The sequence below is a fragment of the Nannobrachium achirus genome, assembly GCF_963921795.1.
Source record: "Nannobrachium achirus genome assembly, chromosome: 15".
Lineage (NCBI taxonomy): Eukaryota > Metazoa > Chordata > Actinopteri > Myctophiformes > Myctophidae > Nannobrachium > Nannobrachium achirus.
In genome coordinates this window covers 10,018,625-10,036,060 of record NC_137822.1, presented here as the reverse complement: position 1 = coordinate 10,036,060, position 17,436 = coordinate 10,018,625, and the positions used below count along the sequence as shown (strand labels likewise).

Here is a 17,436-nt window from a genome sequence, read left to right as displayed (position 1 = left end):
CCCACTGACCTAGTGGTCTGAGTGCAGACCACATAGGCTCCAATGCAACAGCATGTCGCGGGTTTGAATCCTGATCCCGCTGACCTTCTACCTGCTCCGTGTCTCTCCCCATCTCTCTCTCTGTTGTCCAACTCCAGTGTAGGCTACTATCATTAAAGGCAGAAAAGAAAGAGCTTTAAAAATTCTTCTTGGACACCTCATTCTGTGGTCTGCAATGATGAGGTCATCTCAATTATGTAATTACATGCCAGAACCTGACAATCAACATTTTTTCCCTTTACAAACACATGTTTAAAACACCAGACAAACAAACCATCATGCACGGAATTCAACAGAGACGGAGACAGACATCTCACAAGAGGTGTAAACAATTTCAGGTTGGCGTTTTTAAAGATCTTGGCCATTTATTTCTCACGCTTGCACAAAAATGTAATATATCACCAAGTCAGTGGTTCCCAAACCTTTTCAGGTCGACACCCAAAAGAGTTTAGACGTTTGCCCGGGACCCAAACTAGTGAAAATAGCAGATCTACAGGTGCACAGCATATCACTTTGCAGCATTGTGAGCTTGTAGATTGTCTATTTTCGCGACTTTTTTTAATGTAGGAAAACAAGTGGAATTTTACTCGAGTCGTGACCCACAAAAGGGTTGGGTTCTCAAAGTGGGTCTGGGGATCCCCAGGCGTCCTTTAGGAGGTTCCAGGGGGTCCCCAGCTAAATGAAAGACACTATACATAGTACGCAACTGTGCCCTGTGTTTATATACAACATGAACTGTTGGTATTAGAGTTCTCAACGGTCCTGAAAATTTAGGCCCGGCCCTAACTGGGCCCTAACTGTTGGCCCGAGGCCCTACCCGGCCCGACTAGTTAGCATACATTTTAGGCCCTACCCTACCCTAAATGTCGGGTCGGGTTCGGGCAGAATTTGAGAACTCTAGTTGGTATAGGCCTATAGGGACATTGGGAAACAGTTGGATGCTCCAACAAGTCCACATGCAGACTTTTGCCTTTTATTTACCTCCAAACGTGCAGGTTTATTGACAGAGCAGGCTCAGGCCTGGCCAAAACTAACCTCCAAATAAAGGAACTGAGGACACTCAGTTCTGAGGACTCAACACTTGACAGCTAAAGTAATGAAACAAACCAGGAACTTTAGAAACTAGAACAGGACAAATCCTTTTAGAAGGCCCTGGCAGCTCGACCCTGGATGTCATAACGGCTAGCTGCAAGCCAACTTGAACCTACCTCTTCTTGTTTGTGGAGGTTTATGGCAGTTGGCACCTGTAGGCGTAGCATGTCTTTTAACCAGGTGAGGCAAACCATCACATAATTAGTAATCGCAATCGGTAACTCTGTAAACTCACACACAGCTAACTAAGGCCATGAGTTATCTTACACAATGACATAACGAAGTAGCCTACTGTACTGTTTAAAAGTTCAACAATGTTCTCCCAGGCGCCAATTCATTCACAGATCTGTATAAAAAAGACAAAACCTGATATCAACATAGGCTAAACAAACACCCCTCCTTCTCCAGAGTGCTTGGCCCCTTCCAATCAACAGGATTGCCATTCAGCACTGCAGAGGAGAGACAGGTGACCCCACAAATGCTATAACAATGAAAAGAAAATTGTGACACATTTTGAGTGACAAAAAAATATGTTGATAAATCATCCATTATGACAGAAAGTCAACATGTTGCCCCCTGGTGGATGTTTTAAAAACACATCAGTAATTGCTGATAGGCAAATTGATACAAAACTTGTCAGGAATTGCTTTATTTCTCCATACTCAGATTGATATAAAACCTCTCAGGAAATGCTTTTTCATGGAATCATGGAAGTTACCCTCATTTCAAGCAACATCGAGTGTACATAACAATCAAATAAACTACACAATAAATAACAGAACAAAGCTCAAATGCACATGTAACAAACATGAGCATCACACATCTCTATAAATTGAGTACAAAAGTACCCCAATGTAAACAAGCCATTGTGCTTTCTTGGGTTTAAATCCTATTAGACCTTGTATCCACAAGTTTCCGCGGGAGTTTACTGGAGACTATCGGGACCAAACTTCCGGGTTTAACAGCAGACATACAAGCTCACGTCGCGTCGCAGATGCAACCCGTTGTGAGCTTGTAAATCGGCGCCGGAAGCTCGGTACAGACGTCTGCGCAATGCACTATGGGGCGTTGGAAACTCGTGGATACATGAACTGTCCTGTGCTTTTCCTATGCGAACTGCTAATAAAGTATCCAATCAATCAATCAATCACAAATAGATCACAGAGCAAGTTCAAATTAGCATAAAACACAAGATAAAACAAACATATAAAACAAACAAAATTAAATCACACAAAGCTGTTACATACTGACACACATTGGCTAGTGACACATAAGGTCCAACATTCTAATTACAGATTTGATTTCAGTTTAAATAGGCAATAACCTCTTACATTATTTTATAGTAGTTACTACCAACTTCAATTAAAAAAGAAAGGAAAAAAACGGTATGGTAAAAGTGATATATTTACTTTTTTGTTGTTTTGTTGTTGAAAATCTTAAGTCCCAAATAATTCCACACTATACAGAATGGTTTGTATCGCAGTGTAGAATAGTTATTATTATTATCAACATTATGAATTGTATGCATTAGTTTTCATGAATAGAACATGATAAGGAGTTATTCCAGGAGTGAAAAAACCCGTATGAATGCACGTCATCACTTTCTCTCTCCGTTATACGGGAGGAGGGCCTCCTCTGGCCCTCGGGGACCGGTCCACCACTGGCCTTCCAGCGTTGGGATTGGCCGCTTGCAGCTCCACGTCTTCCTCTACCACAACCTTTTTCTTCTTCTTCTTCTTCTTCTCCGGCTCTGGCTCGGGTTCTGGGCAGAGAGGGATTTAATTATACCGAGAATATCTGATCTACAAGCTCACAATGCGTCGCTGCGACATGCAAATAAACAGTTAAAATTTGATTATTTTAGGGGTCGCGGCCTGAAAAGGTTGAGAACCACTGCTCTAGTCTAGCAGGAGATCACAACTTACCAGGCTCAGGCTCCGGCTCAGGCTCCGGAACCTTAATGCAACCTGGGCCTTTGGGGAGCAGGTCCTCTAGGTCCAACATGACCTGGTTGGTGGTGTCCATGTTGTTCCTCCTGTTCTTCTCCTCATCCCGAGCCTGAAGACACAAGAAAAAGAGAGGTTAGGGTGCATGGATAAGGACAGTAAGAAGACACAGAGACAAGGAGCGATATAAATGAAAAGGGGTGAGGAGTCGACTATTTAAAGAGCGGTGCCAACCGCTCCTACATCTGGCTTTGTCTGTTTGCATGTACGCATGTGCTACACTTGGCTCATTGACCAAGCTCTGCGGGACACTTAATGAAATGAACTCGTAAAAGGCACCGCTCACTTCACACTGGGTGTGATTTCTCCTTGCAATTATGACTTTTACCTGATAATTCTGAGTCACCTACCTAGTTCACATTTGTGAGGGGAAAAAATACCAAAAATACCCAAACTTCAGAGAGAGCCAGAGACAGAGAGGGGAGAGGGAGTCTGTGGGAAGACAGGGAAGCAGGGGGAGAGAGCGGGAGGGGGAGAGAGAAGGGAGTACTGCACCATGCTGGGTACCGAAACAAGAACATGCTGATCGACGAGTCATAAAGTGACACGTTGTCAGCACAGCAACCAGGGCCAAGTTGATTGGGTAAGTAATAGTTGACATAGCCTACCCTGCCACACTGAAGTCCTCTGGCTGAGCAGAGGGGGCTGTGATCAAACATTACGTTTCTTTCAATTACCGGTAGTCTACAACTGGAAATTGGAGTATTCGTGGAAAAACATTGAATACAGACAGTATCTGAATTGGGCCAGCCCAGTAATCATTGGTACAGAGTAGATCAGTTCTGAGAACCCGTTATTACTTGAATTGCATGACATTTCACCACTTACTGGTGCCTCTAGGTTTTTATAGGACTTTCAAAACTATTATAAATGTATATTTCAAATAATATGGGTTTGTATGAATAACGTTCTCTGCCTGTTGTGTTCCACTCACCAATTGCATCTTCTTCTTCAGATCTAGGTTGGCCTGCTGGTAAGCCTTGGACGTTACGTTCAGATAATAAATGGCCAGTCTGTTAAGAGACAAAGTTATAGGACATTTCAGTCAAAGGCACTGAAATCAGAATTGTTTTTTTTCCCTGGAGGTATTGGAATCAGAATCACCCAATTCCCATTAGACACTTCAGAATTAAAATTGCTTTCTCAACCCCAGAATATGACGTAAAAGCAAGATGGCCAGCTTGTGAGTAGACAAGAATTATGTGGACTAACAAAACACAAATTTAATTTATACCCAACAAAAGTGCTAAATTGTAAAAGGCGTTGTGTTTGTCATATGATTGTCTATTGCACTGTTTCCCAAACAGTGGGTCGGGAGTCGGGACCACTTTTTGTGGGTCGCAAGTTGAATATCCCTTTATTTTGTGTTTCCTAAATGTTGTAATTATTATCATTGTAAAAGATTTTCTTAAAAAATCAACAACATATATGACCCTTATTTGAAGAGGTTCCTACTTTTATTTATTTTGTATTTTTATTTCTGCATTATCTTGGACTGACTGTATATATTTGTATTTGTTGTTGTGCTGCACTGTACCATTACCACATTTTGTATTAAAGGAGTAGTTCACCCCCAAAATGACTTTTTTTCTATTGATTACTCATGCCATGGAGACTAGAGTTCAATAATATTTTTAGTTTTTTGTCGCATTCCTAAGACAAAAATGTGATAACAATAAATGTACCCCCATTCGTTCCGGATGGGGACCCGTTTTGAAACGGGTCCCCATCCGGAATCAATGGGGGCAAATGTACTCGAATCAAATCTTTGTCTTAGGAATGTGGCAAAAAACAAAAATATTATTGAACTCTACTCTCCATGGCATGAGCAATCAATAGAAAAAAAGGCATTTTGGGGGTGAACTACTCCTTTAAGAAGAAAAAACATTTTAATTACAAAAAAAAGAAGAAAAAATCATTTTTCATTTCATGAATAAAAGAAAGAATATCGAAGAAATTCCCTAAATTAGAAAACAAATGTTTAAGAAAGAAGTAGTGAACATAGCAGATCTGCAAGCTTGTAACGCAGCGAGAAGCGATGTGTTGTGAGCTTGTAGATCTGCTATTTTCACTCGTTTGGGTACTGGAGCAAACATCTGATTTCTCTTTTGGGAATGGTCTATAAAGTTTGGGAACCCCTGACACAGGGCTTAAGTGGTTAAAGTACAACAACATCTACACTCAGAATATACACAGACACAGCCTATAGATACTGTGTATAGGTCATTACATTTTTCTCAAAATGATTTTTGTTTTTACATTGTGAAATGATTTAAAAAAAATGATTTAAAAAATGTTGCCAAAAAGAGAGAGAGAGAAAAAAATGCTGACATTGACGTGACTCCTTTCTAAATAATAGGACTTGTTATTGCATTGGGTTCCGCCCTCTGTTCAACTCAGTGAGTTGAGAATGGAAACACTGCCCTCATGTGGATTCTTTCATATCACACTGTAACACTGTTAGTGAACAAACACTCGGTGGGAAGGATTCCTGTCACAATATAGAGCCGTTTAACACTGTTACTGAACAAGCACTCTATAGCAATGATTAGTGTTAGTGAACACACATACTGTGATTCCTACCTTGAGGCAGCAGCAGCAGTTAGTTGTTTCTCCAACACAGACTGGTTGGACTTCCTGGTCAGGTGAGCAGGCTGGGTGTGAATTCCTTGGCTACAGCGACATCTGTTGATGGGGACCTACTGATTGGTTTTATTTCACCAGACTCTACCTAGCTCCAGTGGGTTGGGGCGGCCGCGGCCGCTTCGCGGCCGCTGCCAGAGCACGCAGTCCGGCTTGGGTGCCCTCCGAGACCTCGGTGTCTGAGTCTGGAGCTCTGTGAAAAAAAGAAAAAAGAAAAAAAGCCAGCTGCTGAGCGGGCGTGCGTGCGTGCGTGCTTGCGTGCGTTCAGTGCAATGTGAATGCATGTGACCAATTGATAGGAAGATAGATAGATACGTAATAAACATGAACTAAAAGGAGATCCCAGTAATGTTTTTGGCTTATTTCCACAGGGAAGTCATTCATGAATGAACGAATTATTGATATAGGACTGTCATAGGTACAGTGTCATTGACAGTACAGTTCACTGGTACAAGGTCAACTAAAAGGTGATCCTAGAAAAGACTAAGTCAGGGGGAAACAATTTAAAAAATAAAACAATAAAAACAGCCGATCTACAAGGCTGCATGTGGGCTTGTGGATCAGCTGTTTTGGGTAAATGTGGGTTTGTATTGATCCCTTTATTGAGTGATTGATTGAAGACTTTACGACAAGTTTCATGACAGTACAGTTCACTGGTACAAGCTCAACTAAAAGGAGCTTTATTTATTGAATGAATTATTTCCCTGTCTCCACACCAGGCCCAACTGCGCCGCCACTGACTGATAAATTGCGACCGTCGGGTCGCAGTTACTATCGAAACCTCGACCGGCTGTCTGTCTGTCCGTCACACTTTTGCCCTGCTCATATCTCTGCAACCGCTGCCCCGATCCGTGCCAAATTTGGCACACACAGTCCTTGCCTGCCAAACTACGATTCTCACATGGCCCTCCTCTTCTAGCGCCACCATGAGGCCAAAACTCATTCTGGACACTGCTCCTACAAATCTTGCCCTAAAATCACACAAATCGGTACACACTTGCTCTACGCTCATGTCATCAACATGGATCTGTCCCATGTAGCGCCACCTTCAGGCCGATTTTTTTAAACCCATTTTTGGACACTACTCCTACAGATTTTGCCCTAAAATCACACAAATCGCTACGCAGTCAGTATATATTAGGGAGTCTTACTGGTTTAATTATTTATTTCCCGACTATGTTTCCGAGACTGATTATTTATTTATTTATTTCCCGACTATGTTTCCGAGACTGATTATTTATTTATTTATTTATTTCCTGACTGTTTCCGAGACTGATTATTTATGTAATTAATTATTTATTTATTTCCGCCCCTGGACTCCGCCCCCCCCCAGGCGTCTGCCTATCGATCGGCTGGGCTTTAAAGAGCCATAACTCCGTTTTGCAGCGTGCTACCGTCTCCAAACTCGCTTTCTGGCTTCTCGTGTTACTGGTATTAAATACCACATACAAGCTCACGGAAGCTCCATCCAACTTCTGCGCAATGCATTATGGGATGTTGGAAAGTTGTGGATACTAGCAACAGAGTATTTAAATAAATAAATAAATAAATAAATAAATAAATATATAATGAATGAACGAACACATGAATAAATAAATAAATAAACAAAGAAAGTGTGTGTGTGTGTGTGTGTGTGTGTGTGTGTGTGTGCATGCATGCATGCGTGCGTGCGTGCGTGCGTAATTACTGCCTCCTCGTTAAGAACCCCACACATTTAGGCAAATTCTTTCTTTCTTCCTTCCTTCCTTCCTTCCTTCCTTCCTGTAAATGAGGCCGCATGACAAGCGTTCTCGTCACCGCGCTGACGGGGTAATTACACGCAAATACAAGGGGTGGAGTCGAACTTAACGAGTGGGCGTGGTTTCAACTACAAGCTCACAACGCGCCACATCAAGACGCGTTGTGAGCTTGTAGATCTGCTATTAACGAGTGGGCGTGGTTTCAACAAGAGGGAGGACTCTGACTTAACGAGTGGGCCTAACGTAATGAGTTTTGTGGGCGTCGCACGCATTAATTATGTAAATTAAGCCGACTTATGCAAAAGGGGCGGGGCATGGTTTGGAAATGCATTTGGGTATGGTTCGCATACATTATGCTCGCATACATTATGCTAATGAGGGCGTTAAGGTGGGTTTCCCAGCGCGTAAAAAATGCAGACGACCGTATGTAAATGAAGGGGAGGAGCTTAGTCGACGTATGCAAATTGGGGGCGGGGCATGGTTTGGAAATGCGTTTGGGTATGGTTCGCATACATTATGCTCGCAGACATTATGCTAATGAGGGCGTTAAGGTGGGTTTCCCAGCGCGTAAAAAATGCAGACGACCGTATGTAAATGAAGGGGAGGAGCTTAGTCGACGTATGAAAATTGGGGGCGGTGCATGGTTTGGAAATGTGTGTGGGTGTGGTTCGCATAAATTATGCTAATGAGGCTGTTAAGTGGCGTTTCCCAGCGCGTAAAATATGCAGACGACCGTATGTAAATGAAGGGGAGGAGCTTAGGCGACGTATGCAAATTGGGGGCGGGGCATGGTTTGGAAATGCGTGTGGGCGTGGTTTGCAGACATTATGCTCGCATACATTATGCTAATGAGGGCGTTAAGGTGGGTTTCCCAGCGCGTAAAAAATGCAGACGACCGTATGTAAATGAAGGGGAGGAGCTTAGTCGACGTATGAAAATTGGGGCGGGCATGGTTTGGAAATGCGTTTGGGTGTGGTTCGCATACATTATGCTAATGAGGGTGTTAAGGTAGGTTTCCCAGCGCGTAAAAAATGTAGATGACCGTATGTAAATGAAGGGGAGGAGCTTAGTCGACGTATGCAAATTGGGGGCGGGGCATGGTTTGGAAATGCATTTGGGTATGGTTCGCATACATTATGCTCGCATACATTATGCTAATGAGGGCGTTAAGGTGGGTTTCCCAGCGCGTAAAAAATGCAGACGACCGTATGTAAATGAAGGGGAGGAGCTTAGTCGACGTATGCAAATTGGGGGCGGGGCATGGTTTGGAAATGCGTTTGGGTATGGTTCGCATACATTATGCTCGCAGACATTATGCTAATGAGGGCGTTAAGGTGGGTTTCCCAGCGCGTAAAAAATGCAGACGACCGTATGTAAATGAAGGGGAGGAGCTTAGTCGACGTATGAAAATTGGGGGCGGTGCATGGTTTGGAAATGTGTGTGGGTGTGGTTCGCATAAATTATGCTAATGAGGCTGTTAAGTGGCGTTTCCCAGCGCGTAAAATATGCAGACGACCGTATGTAAATGAAGGGGAGGAGCTTAGGCGACGTATGCAAATTGGGGGCGGGGCATGGTTTGGAAATGCGTGTGGGCGTGGTTTGCAGACATTATGCTCGCATACATTATGCTAATGAGGGCGTTAAGGTGGGTTTCCCAGCGCGTAAAAAATGCAGACGACCGTATGTAAATGAAGGGGAGGAGCTTAGTCGACGTATGAAAATTGGGGCGGGCATGGTTTGGAAATGCGTTTGGGTGTGGTTCGCATACATTATGCTAATGAGGGTGTTAAGGTAGGTTTCCCAGCGCGTAAAAAATGTAGATGACCGTATGTAAATGAAGGGGAGGAGCTTAGTCGACGTATGCAAATTGGGGGCGGGGCATGGTTTGGAAATGCATTTGGGTATGGTTCGCATACATTATGCTCGCATACATTATGCTAATGAGGGCGTTAAGGTGGGTTTCCCAGCGCGTAAAAAATGCAGACGTCCGTATGTAAATGAAGGGGAGGAGCTTAGTCGACGTATGAAAATTGGGGCGGGGCATGGTTTGGAAATGCGTTTGGGTGTGGTTCGCATACATTATGCTAATGAGGGTGTTAAGGTAGGTTTCCCAGCGCGTAAAAAATGTAGATGACCGTATGTAAATGAAGGGGAGGAGCTTAGTCGACGTATGCAAATTGGGGGCGGGGCATGGTTTGGAAATGCGTTTGGGTATGGTTCGCATACATTATGCTCGCAGACATTATGCTAATGAGGGCGTTAAGGTGGGTTTCCCAGCGCGTAAAAAATGCAGACGACCGTATGTAAATGAAGGGGAGGAGCTTAGTCGACGTATGAAAATTGGGGGCGGTGCATGGTTTGGAAATGTGTGTGGGTGTGGTTCGCATAAATTATGCTAATGAGGCTGTTAAGTGGCGTTTCCCAGCGCGTAAAATATGCAGACGACCGTATGTAAATGAAGGGGAGGAGCTTAGGCGACGTATGCAAATTGGGGGCGGGGCATGGTTTGGAAATGCGTGTGGGCGTGGTTTGCAGACATTATGCTCGCATACATTATGCTAATGAGGGCGTTAAGGTGGGTTTCCCAGCGCGTAAAAAATGCAGACGACCGTATGTAAATGAAGGGGAGGAGCTTAGTCGACGTATGAAAATTGGGGCGGGGCATGGTTTGGAAATGCGTTTGGGTGTGGTTCGCATACATTATGCTAATGAGGGTGTTAAGGTAGGTTTCCCAGCGCGTAAAAAATGTAGATGACCGTATGTAAATGAAGGGGAGGAGCTTAGTCGACGTATGCAAATTAGGGGCGGGGCATGGTTTGGAAATGCGTTTGGGTATGGTTCGCATACATTATGCTCGCAGACATTATGCTAATGAGGGCGTTAAGGTGGGTTTCCCAGCGCGTAAAAAATGCAGACGACCGTATGTAAATGAAGGGGAGGAGCTTAGTCGACGTATGAAAATTGGGGGCGGTGCATGGTTTGGAAATGTGTGTGGGTGTGGTTCGCATAAATTATGCTAATGAGGCTGTTAAGTGGCGTTTCCCAGCGCGTAAAATATGCAGACGACCGTATGTAAATGAAGGGGAGGAGCTTAGGCGACGTATGCAAATTGGGGGCGGGGCATGGTTTGGAAATGCGTGTGGGCGTGGTTTGCAGACATTATGCTCGCATACATTATGCTAATGAGGGCGTTAAGGTGGGTTTCCCAGCGCGTAAAAAATGCAGACGACCGTATGTAAATGAAGGGGAGGAGCTTAGTCGACGTATGAAAATTGGGGCTGGTGCATGGTTTGGAAATGCGTGTGGGCGTGTTGCGCATACATTATGCTTGCATACATTATGCTAATGAGGGCGTTAAGGTGGGTTTCCCAGGGCTTAAAAAATACAGATGACCGTAGTGAGCATTCGTTCCACGAACGCATTCATTCAATGAATGAATGAATAAATAAATAAAGTGCACGTGCACACACGTGTGTGTGTGCGTGCGTGCGTGCGTGCGTGCGTGCGTGCGTGCGAGCGAGCGAACGAACGCACGTGCACGCACGCACGCACGCACGCACGCACGCACGCACGCACACTTTATTATTTATTCATTCATTCACGCACGCACACACGCACACGCATGCACACTTTATTTTTTAATTAATTCATGAATACAGCCTGCGATATGCGTGAAATCTTGCAAGCACATTCCCACTAGGTCAAGGAACAGATGCCTCCCTTCTCACATTGGCCTGTTATAGCGCCACCAGCGGGTCAACTTTTGCATAACACATTTTTGGAACAAAATGCCTCAAATCATGCATGCAGCTAATTTCAGTAACGTCAAAGAGAGCACTGCCTGCGATCTTGACATTTTGTACTTTTATAGACATTGTTTTCTGGCTTGAAGCGAGCCCACAATTGTTTCGAAGGAACAATATTGTCTAGTTTCCATATGATATGCACATGTATGTCCAAAAAAAAAAAATGATTTAAACTAGTCAAAACAGCCGATCTACAAGCACACAACGCCTCGCACTGTAGATCTGCTGTTTTCACTACTTTTTGTGCAAACAGTAAATTTTTTACTTTTGTGCAAACAGTTTCATTTTTTCCTAATGGCCCGGCCTGGACCGACCGATAATGAACCGGCCGTTCGGGAGTTGTCCCGCTTTTCCCAATGGCCAGCACGTCCCTGCCTGAAACAGTGGTAAATCAGCCAACAACCCACTCCCTCTCATGGTAAATGGCTTACATCTTCAACCGCCTATCTACAAGTTTCCAACATCCCATCGTGCATTGCTCAGAAGGTGCGCGGCAGTTCCGGCATCGCAGCAGAGTGTGATCTACAAGCTCACAACGGTTGCATCTGCGACACGACGTGAGCTTGTATTTCAGCTGTGGCACAGTGAGATGGGTCAAACACAGAGAACCATTCTCACATACAGCAATGTATGTGACAAATAGTAGGAATCTTAATCACTATATTGTGCACTGTAGTGAGTAGGGAAGGGAGTGAAATTGCAAACAGTTTGTGAGGCTAAACATGACACTCCATTAAACCCGATTCACACAAAAGACAGGCAGACATCATACCTTCATAGCCAGATGGAGCTTCTCAGCAAAAAACGCAGGCTTACTCCAGGCACACTTCACTGTACATCAAAAGAAACACAGTTTAGGAGGGCAGCCCGATGGATCACTGAGTAAGAGCGCATAGCACAGTGACATAAATAACGCTATAGTCATTTCCACATATGACCCTAAGTTCAAATAATATATATATATATATATATATATATATATTAAAGATGAATACATAAATAATACAGAGGGGTGACGCTTAACTACATTTTGATATCAAACATACAGTGTACAATTCCCAAAACTAAATTTCTTCTCTTCAATAGAGTCTTTAATTCAGTCTGCCCAGAAGCAGGGATAAGAAATGTCCCCACTGGCCATAATGAAAATCCTGTTTACTCAATAAGATTCTGATTGGAATCATTTTAGGAAGAATCCTTCTCACCAATGTCAACAAGACAGTCTTCAATGTCTCCTTTCAGCTCCATGTCCAAGGCTTTGGGTAAGGTGACATCACTGAGGCCAGCGTATTTCTGGAACGCTACGAGGTCAAATGGTGCACATTAATTTACTTTAAGTTTTTTATTTAATTTTACAGGTGGTCATGATGAAACTACCTAAATACAGAACGTTTATATTTATTCTAGGGCTGTCAATCGATTAAAATATTTCCTCTGATGAATCGCATAGTTAATCATGATTAATCTCACATTAATTGCATATTGTTTATACATTCTAAAGCTACCGTAAACAGATCTTTTTCAAGACTTGAATACACGTATCAACATGGGAGTAGTAGACAAATGCTTGCTTTATGCAAATGCATGTTTATTATTAGAGAAATAAACAAAGGAGTGCATGGGAGAAAGAAATGCTGAAATCATAAACTCAAGCCCAACAAATAACAGATGGGCATATTGATTTACTTACTTTAACATTACATAGTATTTATTCATAACTATATGCCTGTAATAAGATAATAAGATGTGACCAGCTATCGGTTTGCACTTGAACATTTTGGACAGACCTTGCAGGCTTTGTACCAACAGTTTGGTCGTAGCTACGGAAAGCTAAGGAAAATGGCAGTGATCCAAAATGGGTTAAAGTGGATAAAGGAACCTTACTTTTAGAGAGCTGAGCAGCACTTCGACTCGTCAGGATGTCAATGAAAGCTTGGACATCGGTTCCTTTGGTGTTCTCACCAGCCTCGAACAGAGCCTGTCATAGAATTTATTATAAATTCAGTTAAGACAATACCTTTATTGATACACAAAGGGAAATGCAGTTAAGGTCCACGCAGTCACGCAGCATCAAACACAAATTGCCAACAGCCTTTTTTACAATGTTCTGTCCTGAAGCGACCACATACACACAGGTTCTCAAAAGTCTAGGGCAGGGGTCTTCAACGTTTTCAGGCCAAGAACCCCTTAGTTGAGAGATGAAGCAGGGACCCCCACAACATTTTCATAGATTCCATATAGTTTCATTGTTTGACAGCACAATCATCAGTGTATTTTGGATTCATGTCAATTTGTGTTTTCAGATATGTAACCACTTGAACCGTCAATAAGTAATAAACTTGACCTTTCACTCTGTACTTAATCTGCTCTTTTTCCCCTCTACACCAAACCTCTTTGCCAAAAATAGCATTGTGAGCTTGTAGATCTGCTATTTTTGGCCAAAGTTCTCAGAATATGGGCGCTAGGGTTCAAGTGGTTAATATAAAAAAAGTTTCTATCACACAAAGATTTGGAGGACCCCCTGTAGTAACTCTGAGGACCCCCTAGGGGTCCCGGACCCCCTGTTGAAGACCTTTGGTCTAGGCCTAGGGACACTCAGGGTTCCTTAGGTGGTTACAGACCCTGAGGTCGACGTAGTTATGGTGGTCCTTGAAATTAAAAGGTTTGAGAACCACTGCATTGCATGTTGGTCATGTTACTACAGTACAGTACTGTACCTTTGCATCCCTTTTGGCGAGGTCCAAGTCCACTTCACTGTCCTCATCTTTGTTGGCTTGCAGCAGGGCCTGAAGGGCCAATGTGAAGTCTCCACTGGTGTCCGCTTTAATGACGTCCTCCAGCTCTTCCTGGTACTCTGATGGAGAGAGAACACTTCATAGTTTGGAATTCACTCCGAAATATAAACATTTTACTGTGCAATATACTGTAGGAACGATAACACAACGAAGGTTGTTTTTGTTGTATGGTAAAGTGGGACTTGGGAGCATCAAATATAAAATTACTGTACCTTCGCTAAAAACACTCTTGATCTCATTGATTTCATAGTTTGACCGTGATGCAAGAATTTCCACCAAGACATCTTCATGTGTGCCCAGTCCCTGTTGGATAGACAATTGGTAGTGTTTAAAAAAGAGATTATTAATTAATGTATCATTTGTATTCTTCAAAAAGAATTGTAACGAAGAATTAAAATGGTAAAATCAAACATATATTCAAATCCATTCTAAACACTGGTTCAAAAAACATTGTTGATTTCTGTAACCCATATTCCTCATTCAGGTGTTCCTCATAAGAAACCATTTACAAAACTATTTAACTGCTTGGTTCTTAAAATTACAAGACTCTGTAACCATGGCTATCGTAAAGAGTGAATATTGGGCATAAAAGCCCAAAAATAAATATTAAAAATTGTGAATATTGAACTTGAAAACGATTTCTGTCGATATTAATTAAACTACACACCTTGGTGGCTTTTCTGAGACAGTGGGCATCAAAATGATCAGGTGCCATGAGCAGAGCCAGAACAACATCCTCGAAGTCTGACCTTAGGGATGACTTCAGGTCATCAGCCAGAGCCTGAAACAGAAACAAGTGCATTTCTGACTAATAAAGTATTCAAAGCACTATTACGTTGTAGATCATTTTAAATCTTAGAATATCTAAATCCGATTTTGACATATCTATTGGTTTGGTATTAGACTTATAGCAGGTATTAGCTTGCTTGTTAAAGGCTTAAATTAGGTATGGTATTTTATTTATTTGTAGGCATGTGTCATTTGTTTTTCAGTTTGTCATGTTGTTGTGATGTTTTATATGTGGGAGCAGTGGGACTACAGACGGAAATTGGCTTCTTTCTAAATCCGGCATGTTTACATGAGATCATGTTCAATTGATTGAATTCTTTTAATGTGCACTAAAGTTCTCATGACATGTCACTTGCTGAAAATAACAGATTAGTTTTTGTTTAAGAACGTAGGCAGGCAGTCACTCACTCATTGCCGTCTCCCCATGGCCTCCCAAGTAACAAGAAATCTTGTGAAATAAAATGTTGTCAACCAATCAAGGACGATGATACACGAAAGAATAAGTCTCCTCAAAAAAACTAAAGAGCCATCTTCTTTTCTGTCCAAAACCAAATCAGCCGAAACAAATTTTCTCTTTATGATCAATTGAAAAACCTAGTAGTATGTTTATAAAAAGTAGCCTGAATTTTAATACCCTAAAAGCTATAATTCAACCCCCCAAGATGTTGTGGACTATGTGGGGACAGGTTTTGAGGACCATGACTCACCTTCCCAGTGGATTGCTCATAGACTCCTTTGATCCTCTGTCTTTGTTCATTGCTTCTCTTCACCAGAATGGAAATGATCACATCCTCATCTACTCCTGTGAATGCGAATATATGTTATGTTGTAGGCTAGTACGGCTACTACACACTAAAAGAAAAATGTGTATTCTTTCTCAAGTTTCTCAAGGTGGATTAAGAGATCCAATCCAATCTTGAAGAAATTAAGTCATTTTGTAATTAATGTAGAAGTATAGGCCTATAATGTACAGTGCCTCACTAATTAGTTCTTTATACCTTTGGTTTCCATGGCTTTCTGCAGTTCTGAGGCATCACTGCTGGCGGAGAAGTTAGGATACGGAGGAACAGTTCCATAGAACTTAGGCTTCGGCTTCGATGGCTTACCCTTGCCCTGTGAATATATACATTCAATCAGAAAAAGTATTGAGAATGAACTGACAGTAAAGATACACTAACCCACTCAGATCCCCACTGGTATTGACCAGGGCAGTATTCACATGGCCACCGTGTCCCCAGAGTTTGGCCTTATAAATGATATGCACTGAGGCGCCTTGATGCCTCGCCCAGGCTGCTCCAGTGACCCAGCTGATTTGACAACACCAAAGGCCCAGGCTAAAATGGTGAAACTCCAGGCCTGAATACACTGCTGAATATTCTGCTGCCAGACACAGGCTACAATCTCTAATTGATATTGATCACATCTCAGAAATCATAGAAAGGGGTTTCATACGTTCATTCATAGCTTGAAACTCTCACAACACAGAGTGACCATGTTCAATTTTAGCTCAATAAGACAACAGAGAAAAGACCATAATTATAAACACCAAAACTGGACTTTAACTTAAACACATTAACTGTGATGAACCGGTACTCACTGAGTCCACAGAGTCCTTATCAGGGTCCCTGTCATGGATAATGTTTTTGAAGAACTTCTTGAAGAAAGTCATCTTTGCTTTGCTATGAATTGAAAACACAGCTGAATAAGGACCCTGATGTGATTTAGAGCACTGGTTCCCAAACAGCGGGTCAGGATCGATTTGTGGGTCACAGATATTTTTATGGGTCCCTTAATTTTTCTGTCTCCTATTTGGTTTTTAATTATTCAAAACATTTTCAAAAAACATTAACAAAAAAGGAAAATTTGTCATGATAAAAGATAAAATGATAAAGAAATGTCATGAATAAATATAAGAAAAACCTAAGAAATTAGAAAACAAATGTTTAAGAAGTAGAGAAAATAGCCGATCTACAAGCTCACGTGTCTGTGACATGTCGTGTCTGATCTGCTATCTTCACTAGTTTGGGTCCTGGCAAATGTCTAATTTCGCTTTTGGGTCACAAACTAAAACGTTTGGGAACCACTGATTTAGAGAGATTACACGTCACACACTCTGTTCAACAAGAACAATCCAACAGATTATTCACACCTACTGAAACACTTAATATCCCACAAAAATGTAATGGCAAAACTATATGCACTCAAACAAAAACAAAACTCACCCGTTCTGTTAAAGAGCAATCTTGTGAATTCTGCAACACCTTGCAGTGACTCCCTTTGTACGGTTGTTTTCAAAAGTATTCCAAGGCTGGCCAACCCCCTAGCTTGCATTCTCTCAATGCCAGCATTCATTCATACAGGTTGAGCAACTTGTAACTGTAGACCCGTTTGACGATGTAGTTTACTAAACACTGATATCGTATAGTGTATACCTTGGGCCTTTTCTACATGCAACGGGTTGTGTGACAAGTTTAATTTCCACTTGCTTCATACACAAATCAAACAATGGCTTTTACATCGCAACTTT

The 17,436-nt window shown here is 42.2% G+C and overlaps 1 protein-coding gene across 1 annotated transcript; it reads right to left on the bottom strand.

Moving 5' to 3' along the window:
- Positions 1-2,744: 2,744 nt before the first annotated feature.
- LOC308299584 (annexin A1-like) lies at positions 2,745-16,578 on the bottom strand (the record flags this gene model as incomplete). Its single annotated transcript, XM_080743379.1, has 11 exons — positions 2,745-2,893; positions 3,057-3,189; positions 12,098-12,156; positions 12,531-12,626; positions 13,210-13,303; positions 14,043-14,179; positions 14,333-14,423; positions 14,788-14,901; positions 15,617-15,711; positions 15,908-16,022; positions 16,507-16,578. The coding sequence occupies 11 exons, from the start codon at positions 16,576-16,578 to the stop codon at positions 2,745-2,747; spliced, it is 1,155 nt and encodes a 384-aa protein (XP_080599505.1).
- Between the last annotated feature and the right edge of the window lie 858 nt (positions 16,579-17,436).